This window comes from Antrostomus carolinensis, unplaced genomic scaffold (genome assembly GCF_000700745.2).
Source record: "Antrostomus carolinensis isolate BGI_N321 unplaced genomic scaffold, ASM70074v2 scaffold39218, whole genome shotgun sequence".
Taxonomy (NCBI): domain Eukaryota; kingdom Metazoa; phylum Chordata; class Aves; order Caprimulgiformes; family Caprimulgidae; genus Antrostomus; species Antrostomus carolinensis.
The window spans coordinates 1,068-18,754 of NW_010334352.1; the positions used below are offsets into that span (position 1 = coordinate 1,068).

Consider the following 17,687-nt stretch of genomic DNA (forward strand, 5'->3'; position numbering starts at 1 on the left):
GACTGAAAGTTGCAAATTAATGCTTCAGGAGTCAGGTGTCACTGTTAAATCTGTTTGTGTTTTACAAGGAAATTACACCCAAAATGAAAATTGTGGAAGTTTTAGTTAGGAAAAGTGTTTGATGGATTCCCCTGTATTGCTGAGAGAGAGAGTAAGTAAAAATCTTACTAAAAGTAAGCAGTGGCAGATGCAGAAACTAAATTTTGCCAAAGGAAATAATCCTTATAGTAAAGGTAGTGTGGTCAGTTCATGGGCTTTTACCTTCACTAACATCAGTGAGGGTTATTGCTTGATGTACCTGTCTGTCTAGGGGTGTAGCTTGCAGTAAAAATCAAGGAGAAGAGGAAGGATTTCTTGTAGAAATGGCCAGATATTTTTTTTTTTCAGCATAGCAAGTGTGTTGCTTTCAGTGTTCATTGAGATTTCATCATTTTGCTTTTATTTCAGGACACTAGTAGGAGATACGAAAATAAAGCTGGAAGTTTCATTACTGGAATAGATGTAACATCCAAGGTAATTTTTGTGTTAATGGTTCTTCAGCATATTCTAATTATTGCTTCTAGAAAGGAGAAACCGTTTCAGTTTTTAGTTCCCCAGCATGCACAGCAGCTTAGCCTCATGTTTAGATAGCTGGCATGTTTCAACAACTAGGTAATTCTCCTTTTGTTGATCGTGGCCTGCATCAGGACCTGATATCTCTTGTAAACTGTGAAAATTGGCATTTTTAAGTTAAAAAAATTTGGGTGACAAAACCTGAAGATGATTCTGTTGAAATTGCCTTGGTGTCACTCGCTATTGCGGAACAAAGCCCTTGGGGACAAGTGCTTGACAGGAAAATCTAGTTTCATTGCCTTGTCTCTTCCAAGGGCATCTTACTGTTTGATTATTTAAGACATAGTTTGAGGAATGTGAACAGCTGTTGCATTTAAATAACTTAATAATTCTGTGGAACTTAATCCTGCAGCTCATATCTGTACATTTCATACCAAATTTACCGTTTCGTGTTGTACAACTGGCAGCTCTATCTAGCATTTGGCAGTGTAGAAAAAAAGTTTAGTCATATAATTTATATGACTGATACAATTTAACATCTTCTATAACAAATATGAATCCTCACCACAAGAGTGTGTTGACAAATGGCATGAATTCCCGTTTTGCACCACTGAAGCTCAGAAGATTGAGCTTATCAAAGAGCACAAAAAGGATTCCAGATCAAGACTGAAAAATCAGCTTTTTGGCTTCAATATCTAGCTTGTGTGTATTGTAATTTGGTAAAGAATGTAAAGTTCCTTTAGTCAGGAAAAAGCTGTCAGCTTTTGTTATGTTCTTTAATTTTGCAACTCTGAAAAACTTTGAGAAATGTGGTTCAAAGATGTTTTGGCAATCTTTAAAAACTAGTGAAAAGCTGATGTTTATTTGGATATCATTGTTTAATCACAGTTTGTGTACCAAGTTTGACTTTGGTTAGTAAGATCCAAAAATCTATAATGCTTCCAAAGAAATGCTGTACAATAAGGAGCTTCTTAGTCAGTTTCAAAACTTAGACAAGATCCACGTAAACTGTTCCTCACCAGTTATTTAAAAGCGACTTGAATTGTGAGTCTGAATGAGATCTCTGTAGTCAGCACTCCAGCTAATGTTGGTAAATTCATGCTCAGAGAGACAAGTTTACATTTTTGTGTGTATTTAAAAAACAGGTAGGGGAAAAAATCTCTATAATTTTAAAAGACAAATTTTCCATGGGGTGGAAATGCTTGTTTTGAGAGCTCTTTTTGAGCACAGCCTCTGTATGTTTGTTAGGAAGGAAAATATAATGTTACTGTTCCATGTTGCCAGACTTTAAAACTGTTATGAGGCAGAGAAATGTCTTAGTGAATTATTTCTACATTCTGAAACTTAAAATTCTCTTCAGAATTAATAGAATTAATATAGATTGTTGCTGTCTGGTGGATTTTTTATTTTAGTATCTGGTCCTTTAGTGCAACTCGTTTGGGTGCTGCTGTGATTCCTGTTTTGGCTGCATTGTTTTGCATTTTACAGGAAGCAATTGAGAAAAAGGAACAAAGAGCAAAACGTTTTCATTTTCGAGCTGAAGTAAATCTCGCCCAAAGGAATGTGGCGCTGGATCGGGACATGATGAAGAAAGGTACGGATTTGTCCAACAGTCAAGAAGAAAAGATCCTTTTGTTTACTTCCTCACAGTTCCTTTACTTGATTTATCCTGGAGTACTTCCTGCATCCCCAGAGGATTTTGCAGATCATTGCCAAAAATAAATCACTTTTGGTTTGGGGCTTTTTTTCACATTTTTGTTTTGATGTCATTGTCTTTTAAATGACTTGACAGTTATCATTTTGCTCTTTGTTTTGCCAACCTCTGATAGAAGAAGGCATTTTTTGTGTACTTTATTTAGTGTTTGGCAACAGCACCTAGTGCTGCATGTCCAAGATTCATCTTCTGGATCAATGCTGCTTTAAGAATCTTTAAATTCTTTGAAAAGACCAGACCCTGAGCGCTGTTTGCGTACGGGTGGAGGACTCTGTGTCCCATGCACAGTGACATCAGACTGTGCTGTGCACGCAGTGAAGCTGGACTGATTGCACATGTGCTCTTCAATGGCAAGCTGGGCATGTTGGAATATAAGCAGATCAGCCAGGAGATGTGTGCACAACAGACTGGTGCTTTTGGCATCCAGTTAGTTCTCCAGGCTTTGCTTTCCAACTGGCAGCTTGGACTCACTAAGCCATGGCCTATAAGAGCTCTCCATCAGATGATGCAAATGGAAGTGCTTTGTTCTCATGTCCTGGTCACAGGCTTCATTAGCATTCTGGCTCTTTAGTACTTAATAATAGTTCTTTGGCAATGTTTAAAAAAAGTTTTTAAGGCAGTTTGATTGCCATGAGGTACCTGCATTTGCCAGTGCTTGTAATGTTGCCTCTTTTTAATTCTCAATTTATTAAAGTTCTGCATTGTGGAATAATAATTCAAGTAACGGTGTTTTAGAATGGTGTACATCATGCTTAGCTTAAATTAGCTTCCCTTTAGCTTATTTAAAATGTTTACTTTAGAAACCCATTTATTACTAATATAAAAGCTTGTTTTATAGAAATAAATACCAGTTTTGTATCTCTTCCTCTTTATAGCAATTCCTAAAGTGAGACTGGACACAATTTACATTTGTGGGGTGGATGAGATGAGTACACAGGACATCTTTGCCTATTTCAAAGAGTATCCTCCTGCTCATATTGAGTGGTTAGATGATACATCATGTAAGTAACCAGAGTCTTTTGTCTGTAATTCTTACTCTTTTTTTTAATACTGGTCGTAGCTGTACTTCAGGTGTCTTAGTGGCTTTCAGAGTCACTGATCTTTGTCTGTCTCAGTTTCCCTGTCATTTGTCGTAATCAAAAGAGATTTAGAAGGAAAGAATTAATAGCACATGATGAAAATTAAACCCACTATCTGGTTGAGTATTTATTATTGGAAAGAGGTAGCATAGAATAACTTGCAGGTCTCTAAGGAGAAAAAAGAAAAGGTCTAAAATTGTGCTGCTTACCTCTTGACATAAACAGTGTATACCTGCTTGTGGGTGTCACAGAAGATGACATTCTGAGATGAGATCATTGAGCTGCATGCAGTTAGGCAGGTTGGTATGGTTTTGTGCCGCGAAGGAGCGGACTTGTTGCCGTATTTGTTTAGTGCATTCTCAAGGAGAAATAAGTGGGTGGAAGAAGGTAGCAGCTGAATGTGATTTACATAGATTGGAGAAGGAATGTACATTCACATTGCAGGGGCTGTTTCAGGGAGTAAGCATCCAGTGAGATTGCCAGGAAGATACAAGGTTGTTGACAGTCATGTTTTCTTTAGTGATAGTAAAGCCTGTACAAGAAGTGTTTGCTACATTGGGTGCTGGGTCATGGAACTGGAAGGCTCCAAGATTGTCATGTGGCCAGAAATCCTGTAACTGAAATCAGAGAAAAAGAAGTAAGAGCTGGTGTAGGTTTTCCAGTTGGATTGGGATTACTGCACACTGGTTTATTGACAAGTGTGGCTGAGACCTGAGAATTAGCAGCATGGTTTCCTGGAATGACATTCGAGTACCAGACAAAAGATAATGGCATACTGGAAAATACTGGTAACCTTGAAGTCACTGTGTATGACGGTTTGATGCACTGCCACAAGGTGACAGAAAATCTGAAACACAATGAGCCCTGGGTGGACAATTGCAGTAAAGAGCTGCGGGGTGAACCTGTGATGATGAATAAACTGTAAGTGCACAGCATAACTCTGTGTCTGAGGCTGCATTTCTAAGATTGTCTCATTATCCTTTTTCTTAAACGTTACATGTGTCAATTTAGTATGGAATGAGAGTGAACATGCAGTGCAAAAATACAAGCTTCAGAGTCATCACACTACTTTACACAATTATAGTTAAAACCCAGATTTTTTAGTGATTAATTTTCATGCTCTATTTGAGTTAGCTTGCCAACTACACATGGTAAAAACATCAAGAAAAAGCACTGTCTTTTCAGCATGGATTTGCATCACAGCATGGCAAAAATTTAAATGTTCTCAACTGAATTACATCTCAAGGTGTCTTAGGGCAAAGGTGAATTTAGAGAGTGTTTTGTTTTTCAAACTGATGAACATAAAATGATAAAGGCTTTGAAAATTTTGGAGTTGTGAAGAGCAGGTGGGCATACATAAATAAAAAGTTATTAACCAGTCATTGAAGTTAGTATCTGGGTGTTCTTCACCTTGTAAATCTTGTCTGTTTAAGTAATTTCAGAGAGAATCTTTTTATTTTGGAGCACTGTATAGTTTTTTTGATATCTGAATACACTGTGCTTAACAGCAGAGCAGTAAATGACGTTTGCTGTATTTGCACTGAATGCACCCATGTAGAAAGCTTTTGTTCAAAACCTGTTTCTAAGCAGTTTTAGCTCTTCCAAATTCGACATGCTTTTAATTGTTCTAATAAGTTATATTTTAGTACCATCTGCTGATACTCAAGGCATGTGTGAGGCATGTACTCAATCATGTTGTTAACCTGTGTACACTACAATCTGTGCTTGAGCAGTCTGTCGAGTCTCTCTTATTTTCCCCTGTTTTCCTGCTTTTCAGAAAAGATCAATAGAATTCTGCAATAAGGTCCAAGGTTCTGTTAAATTAACAAAGGGGAAAAAATCAAGTCTTCTTTCTTCTTTTTCTTTTTTCTTTTTCCCCCCCCTTTAATCGTACTTGTATGCTAACATGTCCATGAATTACAGCGCCCTTGATTCGATATCCTCATTTGCTGTGCTCAGGAAGCAATCTCTACTATATATGGTTGTGCATTTCAGTGATTTTTGTTTCTATCAGTTGTTGTGTGTATTTTTGGTAATGTGATGAAAGCTGTGCACCCCCCAGCTTATCAAGTGTGCTATAGAAGACAACTTCTTCTGCAAGGGAAACATCTGGTTATTTTTTGTCATGTCACTGAACGTTTCTGAACTTTCCCTCGTTCAGTTAGTAATTTCCCTCTAGTAAGGCAGTGTATGAGACTGCTTGATTATACAAACTGCATTTTGTTTTTGTGTGTGTTTGTTTGTCGTAGGTAACGTGGTCTGGCTCGATGAAGTAACAGCAACACGGGCTCTAATAAATATGAGTTCCTTGCCTGATCAGGAGAAAACAAAAAGCAGAGAAAACAACGAAGAGAAGACAGCTGAAAAAACCAAGAAAGGTAGATTGAGATATGTATATATAGACATCATCTAGTTAAATCACTGCAACCTTAAACTTGTGTTTGGGTACTGCATAATCTAAATTACTGAAGGAGCTTCTATCATGTAGTTTCAGGTAAATGTATTCTGCCACTTTAAAAAAGGCTTTCATCTTGGAAACCTTTTGAAGAAGCTGCTTCTTAAAAGGTGGGTTGGAGCTAGACCAAAAGCAGTCATTCAGTCGATACTGAACGTGTTAGATGCAGGGTCATGTTCAGATATGATATTTACAGTGGTAGATGTTGCACAGAAATAAGTCTGTGTGATGTGTGTACAAAGGCACTAAAAGGGTCGACTTTTTAAGTGGGGAAAAAGCAGGTGTAAGAAAATGTCTTGTTTTTGAAATACCACCGTTGATTCCTTTCTGGATACTCCACCATCCTTTATATCATTGACACTGATGTGACAGTGCATCACCTCACCACTGTATGTATCATCTCTAACTTTGGCCACTATACTCTCGAGAAAGAAGCACGCTGAAAGGTCAGTTATAAAAGAGCAAAGCAGCCAAAGTACATCTTGATGTTGTGATGAATCTGGTACCTGAATGCTTTAATTATAAATTTATTCAACTTTTATGGGTCTAAATTAAAAATCAGGCTCTTGCTACCCTAGGATTGTTTGGCTGTTGATAAATTGCTGTGGTTCAAAGTACTTTACCACACAGTACAAAGCAAAGAGAGATGTTGTATTTATTAACTCTTCCATAGATTTTGCTTAGATGTGCTATGTGAACAAAATGTAAGTAGCCAATCTCTCTTAGATATCTGCAGTGCTACCAAAAGCCTTTCTAGAAAAGCCTGGTGTTTAGGGCTTTGTTAAACTTGCAGATCCTTCTAACTCATCACCTTTTCTTGTTGCTTTTCTCCACAAGGCAGTGGCTCCTCAACCATCCATGTGACTTAAAATTTTTGGGCAAATGTTGATAATGCTTCAAGTAAGACTTGTTATGAAGTTTTTGGAGATTAGTGACTGTCTTGTTTAAATGGAGCATAAATATTATGTGTTTAATCTTGTTGGTTACAAACTACATATTATATGATTACACCAGATCTCAAAATAAAAACTGTCATCTAAATTACTCCTACATAAACTTACTCACCTGTTCATCTGGAAAAGTGGGATATTAGATAAAGTACAAACTGTTCCATTATATCTTAAGGTGTGAGTTGTGTACAGACACACCAGAGTGATCTGGCTGAGTTGCATTCCTTTTTTAGGTAGGAATTTGAGAGCTATTCAGACATTTAGGGAAGCAAGAGGCTAGTCTTTGAGAAGTGTGAGAAGCTTATCATTTGGGGGAAAAAAAAGTACTTGAATGCTCTCCTTAATGGAACTTAATTATTCAGGTTTGAATTTGGCTAATTTGTTTACTTAAATTCTCTGGTTTCAGTTTAGCTAATTGTGCTTTACTCTTCTTTGAACATGGGTGTATTGTCAGGATCTTTTAAACAACTGCTGCACTCTATTTTAAGATTTCAAGTCTGTTGTTGGATGAGATGATCAGGAACTCTGAAATAGAAAAGGTTTTTTTAGTCCTATGTCTATGAAGTACTTTGAGATCTTTGCAGATGGTGTTGGTATATGTTGATAGTTTGCTTTTTTGTTTCTGTGAGGACTGTTATGAAAGAAATAAAAAAATCCAGTATCAATTTTCTGAGCTAAAAAGAACCCTGAAAAATCTTGTACATTTAGTAGTTCTGGAAGCATACACTCTTTTATTAGTTATTTCACTTCTAAATTAAGTCACTAAGATGCACAGTCTCCTGCGTTCTCAGAAAATTCTAAGCTTTTGAATAATAACCTGTTTTACATTGTTAGTGTTGGATACTTGTAGGTACTTGCAGCATTTTAAAGGGAGACTGAAGGAAATAGGCTTTTTATGGTTATGGCCTTGCTGATCTCTGTCCTAGCCTGAAATGCAGTACAATTTCATTTGCTTTCAAATAATTAAATTAATAATCCATGTGTGCTGCCACAGGCAGTTATCTGCACAGGGACTGTCTAGTTAATGTTCTGTGCTCATGCGTGCTTCAAATTCCTGTAGACATTTACTGTTTTGATTATTCTTCAGGCTGCACAGAAGAAAGGATAACACCTTCAGTTTGATTTCAGAAAATATAGGTAATAATAATCAAATATGAATGACACACTAAAATTGAGGGTTTTTTTTTTTTTTTTTCCCCAATTATTTTCCTTCTTAGAAAAACAGGAGGAGAGTTCTGACGATGAGACAGAAGAAGGCGAGGTTGAGGATGACAATCCAAGTGATGTTGAGGTCAGTACAGAATGAAAGTGAAAACACTGTTATGGAAGTTTTCCTCTGACTAGTGTAAAGTCTTCAGAACATTATAGTTTTAACCATATATATTTACAATTCACAATTTAATTATCAAAGTAAATGAGCTGGGGAAATGACAGGAAGTGCAGGTACGCTGTTGGTGAGAATAGCTATGTAAGAGTGTTTTGTGGAAGTAGGTTTTGAAGAGTGATAGGGCATCCATCATGTAAGAGAGCGCCTGGCTTCTCTTTTCTGCTGAGAGGAGGCAATGAAAGGACAATAATGGATGGCAGTGGCCTTTCAGCAGTGAAGGCAGAGCTGACAGAGACAAACAGGGTTTAGGCTGTCCATAGATATCTCTGGGAATCAGCATACACGTTGAAGTTTTGTAAGTAATTTAATCTTCACTGCCTGAATATATAATAGATGTGATTAGTATTTTCTTTAGGAATGGCTCAGTGAACACTCTTACATCATGGAAGTCTGAGTTTTAGTTTCTATAAAGCAGGTATCAATGAAAAAAAAAAAAGCCTTTTAGTAGTTGTGTGAGGGCATGAGAACCTCTTAGTATGAACCTTTAGATATGAAACAAGCAAAACAAAGTTTTCAGTGTCCAAGTTGTGCTATTTATTTTCTGCATTTCAGTCAGTAGAATAGTGTCATTTGAAGATTATTGGATTTAATAATCTGGATAATGTTATGAAGGAAGAGAATGAAATATTTTAAATCTTTAGGACAAGTTACTGTAAAAAAATTCCCATTAGTTTGTCAAGAATAAAGCAGAGTTCATTTGAACATAATTTGAAACATAACTTTCTTAATAATCAGTTGATTGCTTCTCTGTAAGCAATCAATTTTTGTTCAACAGTAATTTTATTTTTAGTCCAAAATACCTTTTTTGCCCCCCAAAGTTGGATGCCCTCTCCCAGGTAGAAGAGGATTCTCTCCTGCGTAATGATCTTCGCCCTGCCAATAAACTGGCTAAAGGAAACAAGCTATTCATGAGATTTGCTACTAAAGGTAAATGAACAGCTTAACAAGCATAATGAATTAATTGCTTCTTGTAGTTTTATTTGTTGACTGATTAATGACTTGAAGTACCTAATTTTTATTTGCAAAATTGTTAACTTTTTGCTAATCATTAGGTATTAAGATTTTGCAATAAATCCACATTTAATATGTGGATTAAATCCAGTTCAAGTTGTAAGAAAATTATTGTACAGAAAATTTTTATCCTGGGCTCAGGGCATTCTTCCCAATATCATAGAACAGGTTTTACGATTCCCTTCTCCACAGAGGTAAATTTCACATTTTATAAAAATGAAAATCATTTGAGATGCTGATGAGGTATTAGTGGAAATTATTGCTAAATACAGTTGATATTAATTGATATTTATGAGTAAAATGAAAATCCATATAATTTCTGGGCTATGTGGGAAGTGACACGTCCATAAAGAAAAGGAAGGTCATGGATAAGGTAAGTATAGCCTCCAGCAGTTACAGTGAGAGAGAGTGCTCTGTTCAGCTGATATGTAGAAACTCAGTCTCCCTAGAATTAAGTTTCTAGACACAAATGAAACTGTGGTGGTAGGAGAAATTCCAGAGATGTCAGCAAAATTGTATCCGTGAAGGAGATGGAAGTAATGCTGATCTCTGACATATTCAGTCTCTGTCTTTGACTGGATGGTTATTTATTTTTATGCTAGTGTTGTGAGATATCTGCTAAGATTGAAATACTCCTTTATGTTTTTTCAGATGACAAAAAAGAGTTGGGAGCTGCAAGGCGAAGCCAGTACTACATGAAATATGGGAATCCGAATTATGGAGGCATGAAGGGGATTCTTAGCAATTCTTGGTGAGTGCTGGAGAGAGGAATTGGAACGCTGGAGGTAATCAGACAGGACAGTCTAAAGCTGTTTTCATTTGTGGATTTTCTTTATTCAGTTTATGTAGATGCTTCTCATGTGTCAATAATGTTTTTGCAGTGTGACTGAATTTGCAAGGGGAATATTTCTCATGAAAATAAAAAATGCTTGTATTCAAAACATTAAGAACAGATTTCTGATGTAAATGTATCTCTGCTGCTAAAGTGAGTGATGATGGTGTATGCTTAATGCAGGACTGAATATGGCTCATTCATTTTGCCTTTTCTGTGACAGGAATGTCATTCTTTTTATGGTGTTTCAGGAAACGGAGATACCATTCACGCAGAATCCATCGGGATGTGATAAAGAAAAAGACATTTATTGGGGATGATGTTGGTTTGACTCCTCCTTATAAACATCGTCATTCAGGTAATTGATGCCATTATGTTGACCCTGTAAGAACACAAATGGGGAATAGAGGGCTGGAAAGGACCTTACACAAGACCTCATGTAACCCCCCGTGGTCCTTCAAAGCAAAGTGTACTTTTAACAAATATATCTATAACTGAATCATGTTTTAAGAGTTTGCAGGGAACAACTGAGGCAGAAACTTCACACTGCTCATTGGCTTACCAAAATAACTGCTCCTTTTTATGTGCTATTTTTCTTCTATAAATTTAAGACATGGAGGCTCTAGCAAAAGTAATTGGTGTAAAAATCTTTGACATGAGATAAATAATGTCAAACTTTCATATGAGTGGCTCTGGATACATCAAATCTTATGGAAGATTTTGCATGTTGATAATGTTCTGCTTTCAAAAAAGATGCTTGCATGCTGCTGCTGAGTAAATTTAAGTTGTTGATTTATATTTAAATCAATATATATGATAAATTCATACTAATGATACATGTGTTCTGTTTGGCATTACTGCTTACAGGACTTGAGAGGATTGTTGCGGAGCCCGCAGTTATCACATTAAGCCCTGCAAGATCATAGGAATTGTTATGGGTAGTTCAGCAAGTATGAGCTGCACCTACTACAGGAGGCAGTTGCACTTTATGTAGTCAGTCCAGTTTTGTGCTTGAGCAGGCTTATGAGATACACCATGGACTTTTTTTCTTCTGTGGCAGTTTTCTTCCGCTTAGGCTATTCGGTAATACAGATTCCACTGAGAATAATTTGCAAAATACTCTCTCTCTTTAGCCTTAGAGAACTGCAAAGACTCCTTTGTAGTGGAACATTAATGACAGTGGGTTTTGGATTTTTTTTCCCTTGGTTTTAAGGTACCTTATATGAATAAAAAACCTCAGTTTATCAGAATCAGTTTGTTTTGCCTACAGGCTTAGTAAATGTTCCTGAGGAGCCTATTGAGGAGGAAGAAGAGGAGGAAGATCAGGATATGGATGAAGATGACAGAGTGGTGGTAGAGTACCGTGATGAACTGCAAGCTTTCAAACAGTCCCGAGACCGCAGTGCAGCACGACGATCGAGTGCTAGTGCGTCTGATTCTGATGAAATGGACTATGATCTTGAACTGAAAATGATATCAACACCCTCCCCCAAAAAGAGCATGAAAATGACGATGTATGCAGATGAGGTGGAATCACAACTGAAAAATATTAGGTAAAAGTTTCTTATTTTTTAAAAGTACCAGTGAAAAGGCATTCTAAATTTTAATGAGTAACAGAGCTGTCAAAGCTTAAAGACAAACTGTTGAAGCTACTTTTTTAATTCTTAACACAATTTTGTAGTAGATACTTTTAAAAAAAAATGCAAAATACAGAAAACAGTGATACAGGCTTTCAATTTCAATTAGTATTTTAAAAATACAACTTCCTTTGCAGATTTCTGTAACCCTCCTTATTAATAATAATGAAGCTCAAAATGGAATAAATAGAAATCTATGCAAGCAAGCACAATTAACTTCTTGCATTTCATAGCTAGGCCAGAGAGAAAGAATTATTCTTTCTCTCTTCCCTTTACCCCTTCCTCCTTTCTTAGAAAGAAGAGTAACTCTCAAGTGTTGATGACAAAAAGGAATTTACATTCATTACGGGCATATTAACCCAAATCGCATATATTGTAGATTATTAAAATAACTTTAACACGCATCCATTCAGTAGTATGATTATACTTCATTAAAATGTCAAGTCCTTTAACAATTTTGAGGTTGCTTATCTGCTCTAAATTTGGACCCAGAGGTGCAGCTTTAAGGAGAGAAACTTGATACCTGCCTTGAAATGGGTGCTGAGGAATTCATGTGGTTATTGCTGGATTTAGGATTCTGACTGGAACACTTTCTCTTTTCAGTAATGCTTTTACCTCTTTTTCTTGGTAGAGAAATCCTGATATTACTGTTTTCTATCATGTAGTTTTACATACAAGAAGACTTAAGAACTATACTAGATTTAATTTCATTTAAGGGACATTAAATCTATTATTACTTTTTTTGTTGTTTTTTTAGGAATTCCATGCGAGCAGATAGCATAGCAACCAGTAACATCAAAAATAGGATTGGCAGTAAAGGATCATCAGAGAAAGTTGCAGATGTAAGACTACTGTTAGAAGAAAAACGTCAGAATAATACTGGGCCACGTCAGCCAAACAGCACTGTAAAATCAGGTAATTTGAAAGTCTTACATTGTGCAGAATTGCTACTAGCTCATTCAAATGGATATAATCAATTCACGTATGTCTTCCACTGCAGCTAACAAACCTGATGGGAATTCTGTTCAGCAGCAGTTTCTGCATTCATAGTTAATTTTTTTCTCACTAAGAGATTGAGTTGGGGATTGCTTTGAGGAAAAATGAAGTATATTTGAGTGAAAAAGTGATGTTTATTTTTATCCATTTTCTTTGCCTGTGTCTGTTTCCCCTCACTTTGTTCTTTTTTGATTTGGTCACTCCTTGAGGCAGAGATTCTGCACAACTCTGAGAAACACAGCACGTGAGGAGGCTCATGTACAAAAGCAAATGTAAAACACTAGGTACTTACATGAAAGAACAGGTATTACATGAATATGGATGTTTTTTCAATTGGCAGGGTTTATTTCTGGGCTTAATTGAGTGTTGCTTTTTTTGACTCAGGTATGTGTAATTTCAGCTACTTCTGACATACCTGGGATCCAGAGAGTTAACTGACTGATAAGTGAAAGATACTCTTTTATATCAGTGTAATGTAAAAGTTATGTTAACGTATTTTACTGTTCCTGTGTATTCTGGGGCTCTGACAAGCTGGCACATACTTTCCCTCATATTTTTGTTTTAAACCCCTTCAAGACTAGGAACATCCAGCTAACCCAGATAAAACTTCAGAATGCAAGATTCACATAATGGGTTAAGTATCAATATATTTAGGATTCTTATATTCTGGTTTTCATTTTATTTTGCAAAATATCAAGCATATTAGAATTCCAAAGCAAGGTATTTGTTATCTGTAAAAAATAGTTAAAGGCATACCAGTTTTCTTATAACCTGCGTACATAAACAACTGTGCTGCTAAAACAGAAATGCAGCAAGCCATGCAGTAACTTAATTTTTTGATCTTTTGGACAGAACACAACTGAAAACATTAAATATCAAATTTATTCCTGGAAAAAAAGAAAAATGAAATCTGGATAAATTGTATTGCAGACATTGCCAGGGCTGAAGTCTGAGTATGAAAGACTTAAATGAAAAGACTACAGAAAAGATAAAAAAAACCAGAGAATCTGGCTAGTTTTAAGTTCTTAAAATTGTACAGTGAGCATAAAATTAGCTGACAGAACTAAAGTAAATGCATTGTGATTTTTGTCATTTTAATCACTGAAAATATTCCTAGATGTGCGGCAAAGACTGGGAAAAAGACCACATTCTCCAGAAACTAAACCTCCAAGCAGTACCTCTGCTCCTCGTCGAGAACCAATATCAGATGTACACAGCCGGCTAGGAATCCCCAAACAAGATGTAAAAGGCCTTTACTCTGATACCAGAGAGAAGAAATCAGGTTAGTTTTATGGTGAAAATACAATACTGCAGTGCCTTTGATTTTAGAGTAGAAGAGAAATTTCTGCAGAAAATCATGAAGGATGTTCAGTTGAGTGATATTAAAGATGAATTAGTAAATGTTTGTTCAGAGCTTTGAAATCCAAATACATACAGTAGGTTGAGCTGTGTATTTTTATGAGCAATATTTTTATATAGGTATCCTTAAAACAGAGGAATACTTTAAAACTGTGGTCAAAACAGGGCACTAAAGTGAGTGTAATGAATGCAGTGGCACTTCAGACCCGTGTGTAGCACTCTGCAAACAGGAAACAGTGAACAAGACTGCTCTGAACCTCCCACGTTTTAATTTCAACTACTGCCTCAAAGCATAGTAAGTTCCATGACAAACATTAAGGTGGGAGGAGTACGAGGAGTTTAAAGAGATGCAGTGAAATTAAGACTAGGTTCCCCAGACTTCCTCCAGAATTCCTCTTAGTCCTGTCTTTTCTTTTTTTCTTAAAGTGTTTGTTTTTATCTGATCAGGTAATTTATGGACCCGATTAGGATCTGCTCCGAAGACACAAGAAAAGACTTCAGATAAACCTGAAAACTCTGTGGCATCTACAGAGGAAGATGATTCGGAGCTGCAACGAGTTTGGGGTGCTCTCATTAAGGAAAAAGAACAGTCTCGGCAAAAAAAGAGTCGATTGGATAATTTACCATCTCTACAAATTGAAATCAGCCGAGAAAGCAGTTCTGGATCAGACACTGAATCATGATTGTTTTTACATTCTGATCCTCAAGATTGTGACTCTGCAGCGTGGCAAGATTTCCTTTGCCCAAAAGCTGGACACTGGCAAAGACTCTGCAGTGAAGGTTCCAGAAGCGTCTCTATTCCTTTTATACCAAAATAGAGATGCGTGTACCACTTGAAACCTAAAGCAATCATGTTTGTCTGGAGTCTGTGGTTGGCCCTGTGTTACACAGGGCATTGTCATATACGTTTATTACAGCAACCTTGTAGTTAATTCCAGCAAAACACTTTTTCCCCAAGCTCTGAACTTAAGAGGCAGAAATGCTCTGTATTTTTAAGACGACCTTTCTGTTCTTAATATTTTTAACATGGAGCCTTTTAACAAAATATTTTACACAGTTCATCCAAAGAACAGGGCATTTCATAACGAGCATCACTGCCTTGCCCTTCTGGCTCTTACCAGCACCTTTCCTTTCCTCTTGAAGTAATAACAATAATGCTTCCTGGGTGGGCAGCCAGCAAGGATAAAGCATGAAGGGACGGACTATCATGTTCCCTTCCTCCAAAATACTGAATGTAAATCTAAGTTACATGTTTTAGTCCAGTGAAATTTCACATAGTACCCAAGTAACATCACTGCTCTCCAGGAATTCTGCTCATTCATTTTGGTGATACTGTGTTCTGCTGTAGAAGGGACTGAGATGTTCAAGACTGCAAAATTGGATGTTTGAGAATTGTGTCAATTCCCAAGGATTTAATTTTTTTTGTTGTTGTTACATTATGAGAAATTATATTTCTTTCATTTTGTCTGTATTATGTTTTGAAGAAATCTAACAATTTAAAAACAGACACTTTTATATTTGTGAGAATTTTCCTGTTGGCCACAGTGAAAGCTATAGTGGTGTTTTCCTATGTGCTGTTTAACTATATATATAAAACTGAAAGAGAAGAGGAAAACTATAGGATCCCTGTCTCCTGTAAATATTTTTGAATGTTCTTATTGTATAGTACATGTGGATGTGCACATGGTTGACTTGTTACATTCAGCTCTTTTACCCTCATACCCTCTCTAGGTAGGAAAAAGGTTTGATCGGTGTGCAACTGCAATTTTCTTCTTGTTGCCTATGGCGTTTTTTTGGTTGCCAATAATTCCAAATAAGGAATAATAGTAGCACATCATATTCTGGTAAACAGAACAGGTAGCAAAAACATTGTCTGCTACATTTTGATAGTCTGAAAATTTGTTTGCCTTGTCCCTATTTCCTAGGTTCTGTCAGTCCAAAATGTCTATGAGTATCTCTTCCCCTTTCGGCTTTTTAACAAACAAATGTTTTCTCTTTCTTTTCTCCTATTTTTGTACTAAGTTGAAGTAGGTTTGAGGCTTCACAAATGCAAGGAACCTGCAATTAACTTTTCTTATTGCTTTATTATGTGTAAGAAGAGCAGCATGTAAAATTAAAGGTAAAATGAAAGGTACCGTGACTAGAAGGGTTATCTGGGCTTCAAGCCTTACTATTTCCTTGTTTTGTGACAGTCATCCTTGATTTTATATTTAATTCTTGAATATATAAATATGTCTCATAAAAATACTGTTGAGAGTAAATGACTGCAGTGTCTGATCACTGTAATAATTCATTTTAAGGTGTGCTTTCATTAATACCCCTTCCAAAGCTTTCACATAGAATCTTATCTCAAGATCCTGATAAAATTTATTTAACCAGTGTCTTTTTACTAGTAAACCTTTGTGTTGTGTTACTGCTTTGAATCCGTTATGACCTTTCCTCATCCTGAAAGCAGATGGTAGATATGAGTCATGCACCTGGTCTCTGAAGACAGGCTTCTGCCTTGTTGGGAACCCTTGTGTGTTTTTAAGCTCAACAACTGGTTGTGGTTTCCTGTTAATGTTGCTGATAACCACCATGTTTCCATGTCAATAGTCATAACTTCAGCCTGGTGAAGGACAGATGAACTGGTGTGAAGGGCAGAATGGAAACAGAGAATCTCTTCAGCTGATATAAAGGATCTGAACTAATGGATGTATGAATTGAAGAGAGTGATGTAGGCAAAGGCTTGTGTTGAGTGAAGAGGAGCCGTTAACACCGGTTCTGTTTTCCAGGTAGTTATAAATATGCCTACAAATGCCTCCACGATAGCTGGGTCCATCGTCTTTACGGTTTGGGGAGAGGGTTATGTGTGTTGATGAGGCCAGAGGTGCTTAGCTGCAAGAAAAATAAGAGTATTACTGTTGAAGGGACCTATAAAGAGGGGTTTTTTTGTAATTAATTGAGTGCTTGGTTTTGCTTTTTGATGTTGTACAGAGAAGCCTTAAAAAGTATTTGCAGGTATCAGGAATTCAAGCTTTGGTCTTCCTTAGTTACCTGAACGTGAACTGCTGGGTTTTGATAATTAAAAATGAGCACTGACTCTTTAGTGAATGCTTTTTCCTCAACATGGTTGACTTAAATCTGTTTGACCTAGAGAGAGATTGCAAAGAGAATTTTGTTGCAAATCCTCTTTTCTTTTGTGTTCACCTCTTAGCTAATGTGTTCTTGATCTTTCACTCAACTCCCAGATATCGGCACATAATTAAGTAGTTAGAATTCTTTGCATGATAAAAAGAATGCAAGACCTAGAAAGGTCACCTTCAAAGAATTTGATGCAGAAATTAATGTTCTGACACCGAGAAGTGCAAACTGTGTATTTTACTAAACTGAACTTACTTTGAAAATTGCAAGAAGTTGTTTGACTTTGGCTTTTGCTGGAGGAACCTCAGAGGAAAAACTAAAATGTTTCTGCATTTTAGGTGACTCATTATAGGGCCACACTAGTCCCAGGAAATTTTTGCTATTTTAAAAAGGGTTTTTTTTTTTTTGTAAGTGTTTCAGGTGACTTAAATTGTGCAAAAGAAATCATCATGGGAGCTCTGGGCTCTGTGCCTGCAGCTGTCCTCAGGCAGACTCTGAGCGTGTGACATTAATAGTGAGACTTGAAAATGAGTGGGGGGTTTTTTTGTTGTTGTTTTGGGGGGGATTTGTGGTGTTAGTTTTTTTTGGGGGG

The 17,687-nt window shown here is 36.6% G+C and overlaps 1 protein-coding gene across 1 annotated transcript; it reads left to right on the plus strand.

The window, feature by feature from the left end:
* Positions 1-447: 447 nt before the first annotated feature.
* NCBP3 (nuclear cap binding subunit 3) lies at positions 448-15,066 on the plus strand (the record flags this gene model as incomplete). The annotated part of the gene is made up of 12 exons (XM_010174199.1): positions 448-513; positions 2,041-2,146; positions 3,142-3,267; positions 5,595-5,723; positions 7,968-8,041; positions 8,956-9,064; positions 9,800-9,899; positions 10,232-10,338; positions 11,251-11,533; positions 12,375-12,532; positions 13,731-13,895; positions 14,420-15,066. Coding segments are annotated over 12 exons (1,659 nt in total), but the record flags the coding sequence as incomplete, so codon positions are not given.
* Positions 15,067-17,687: the final 2,621 nt, after the last annotated feature.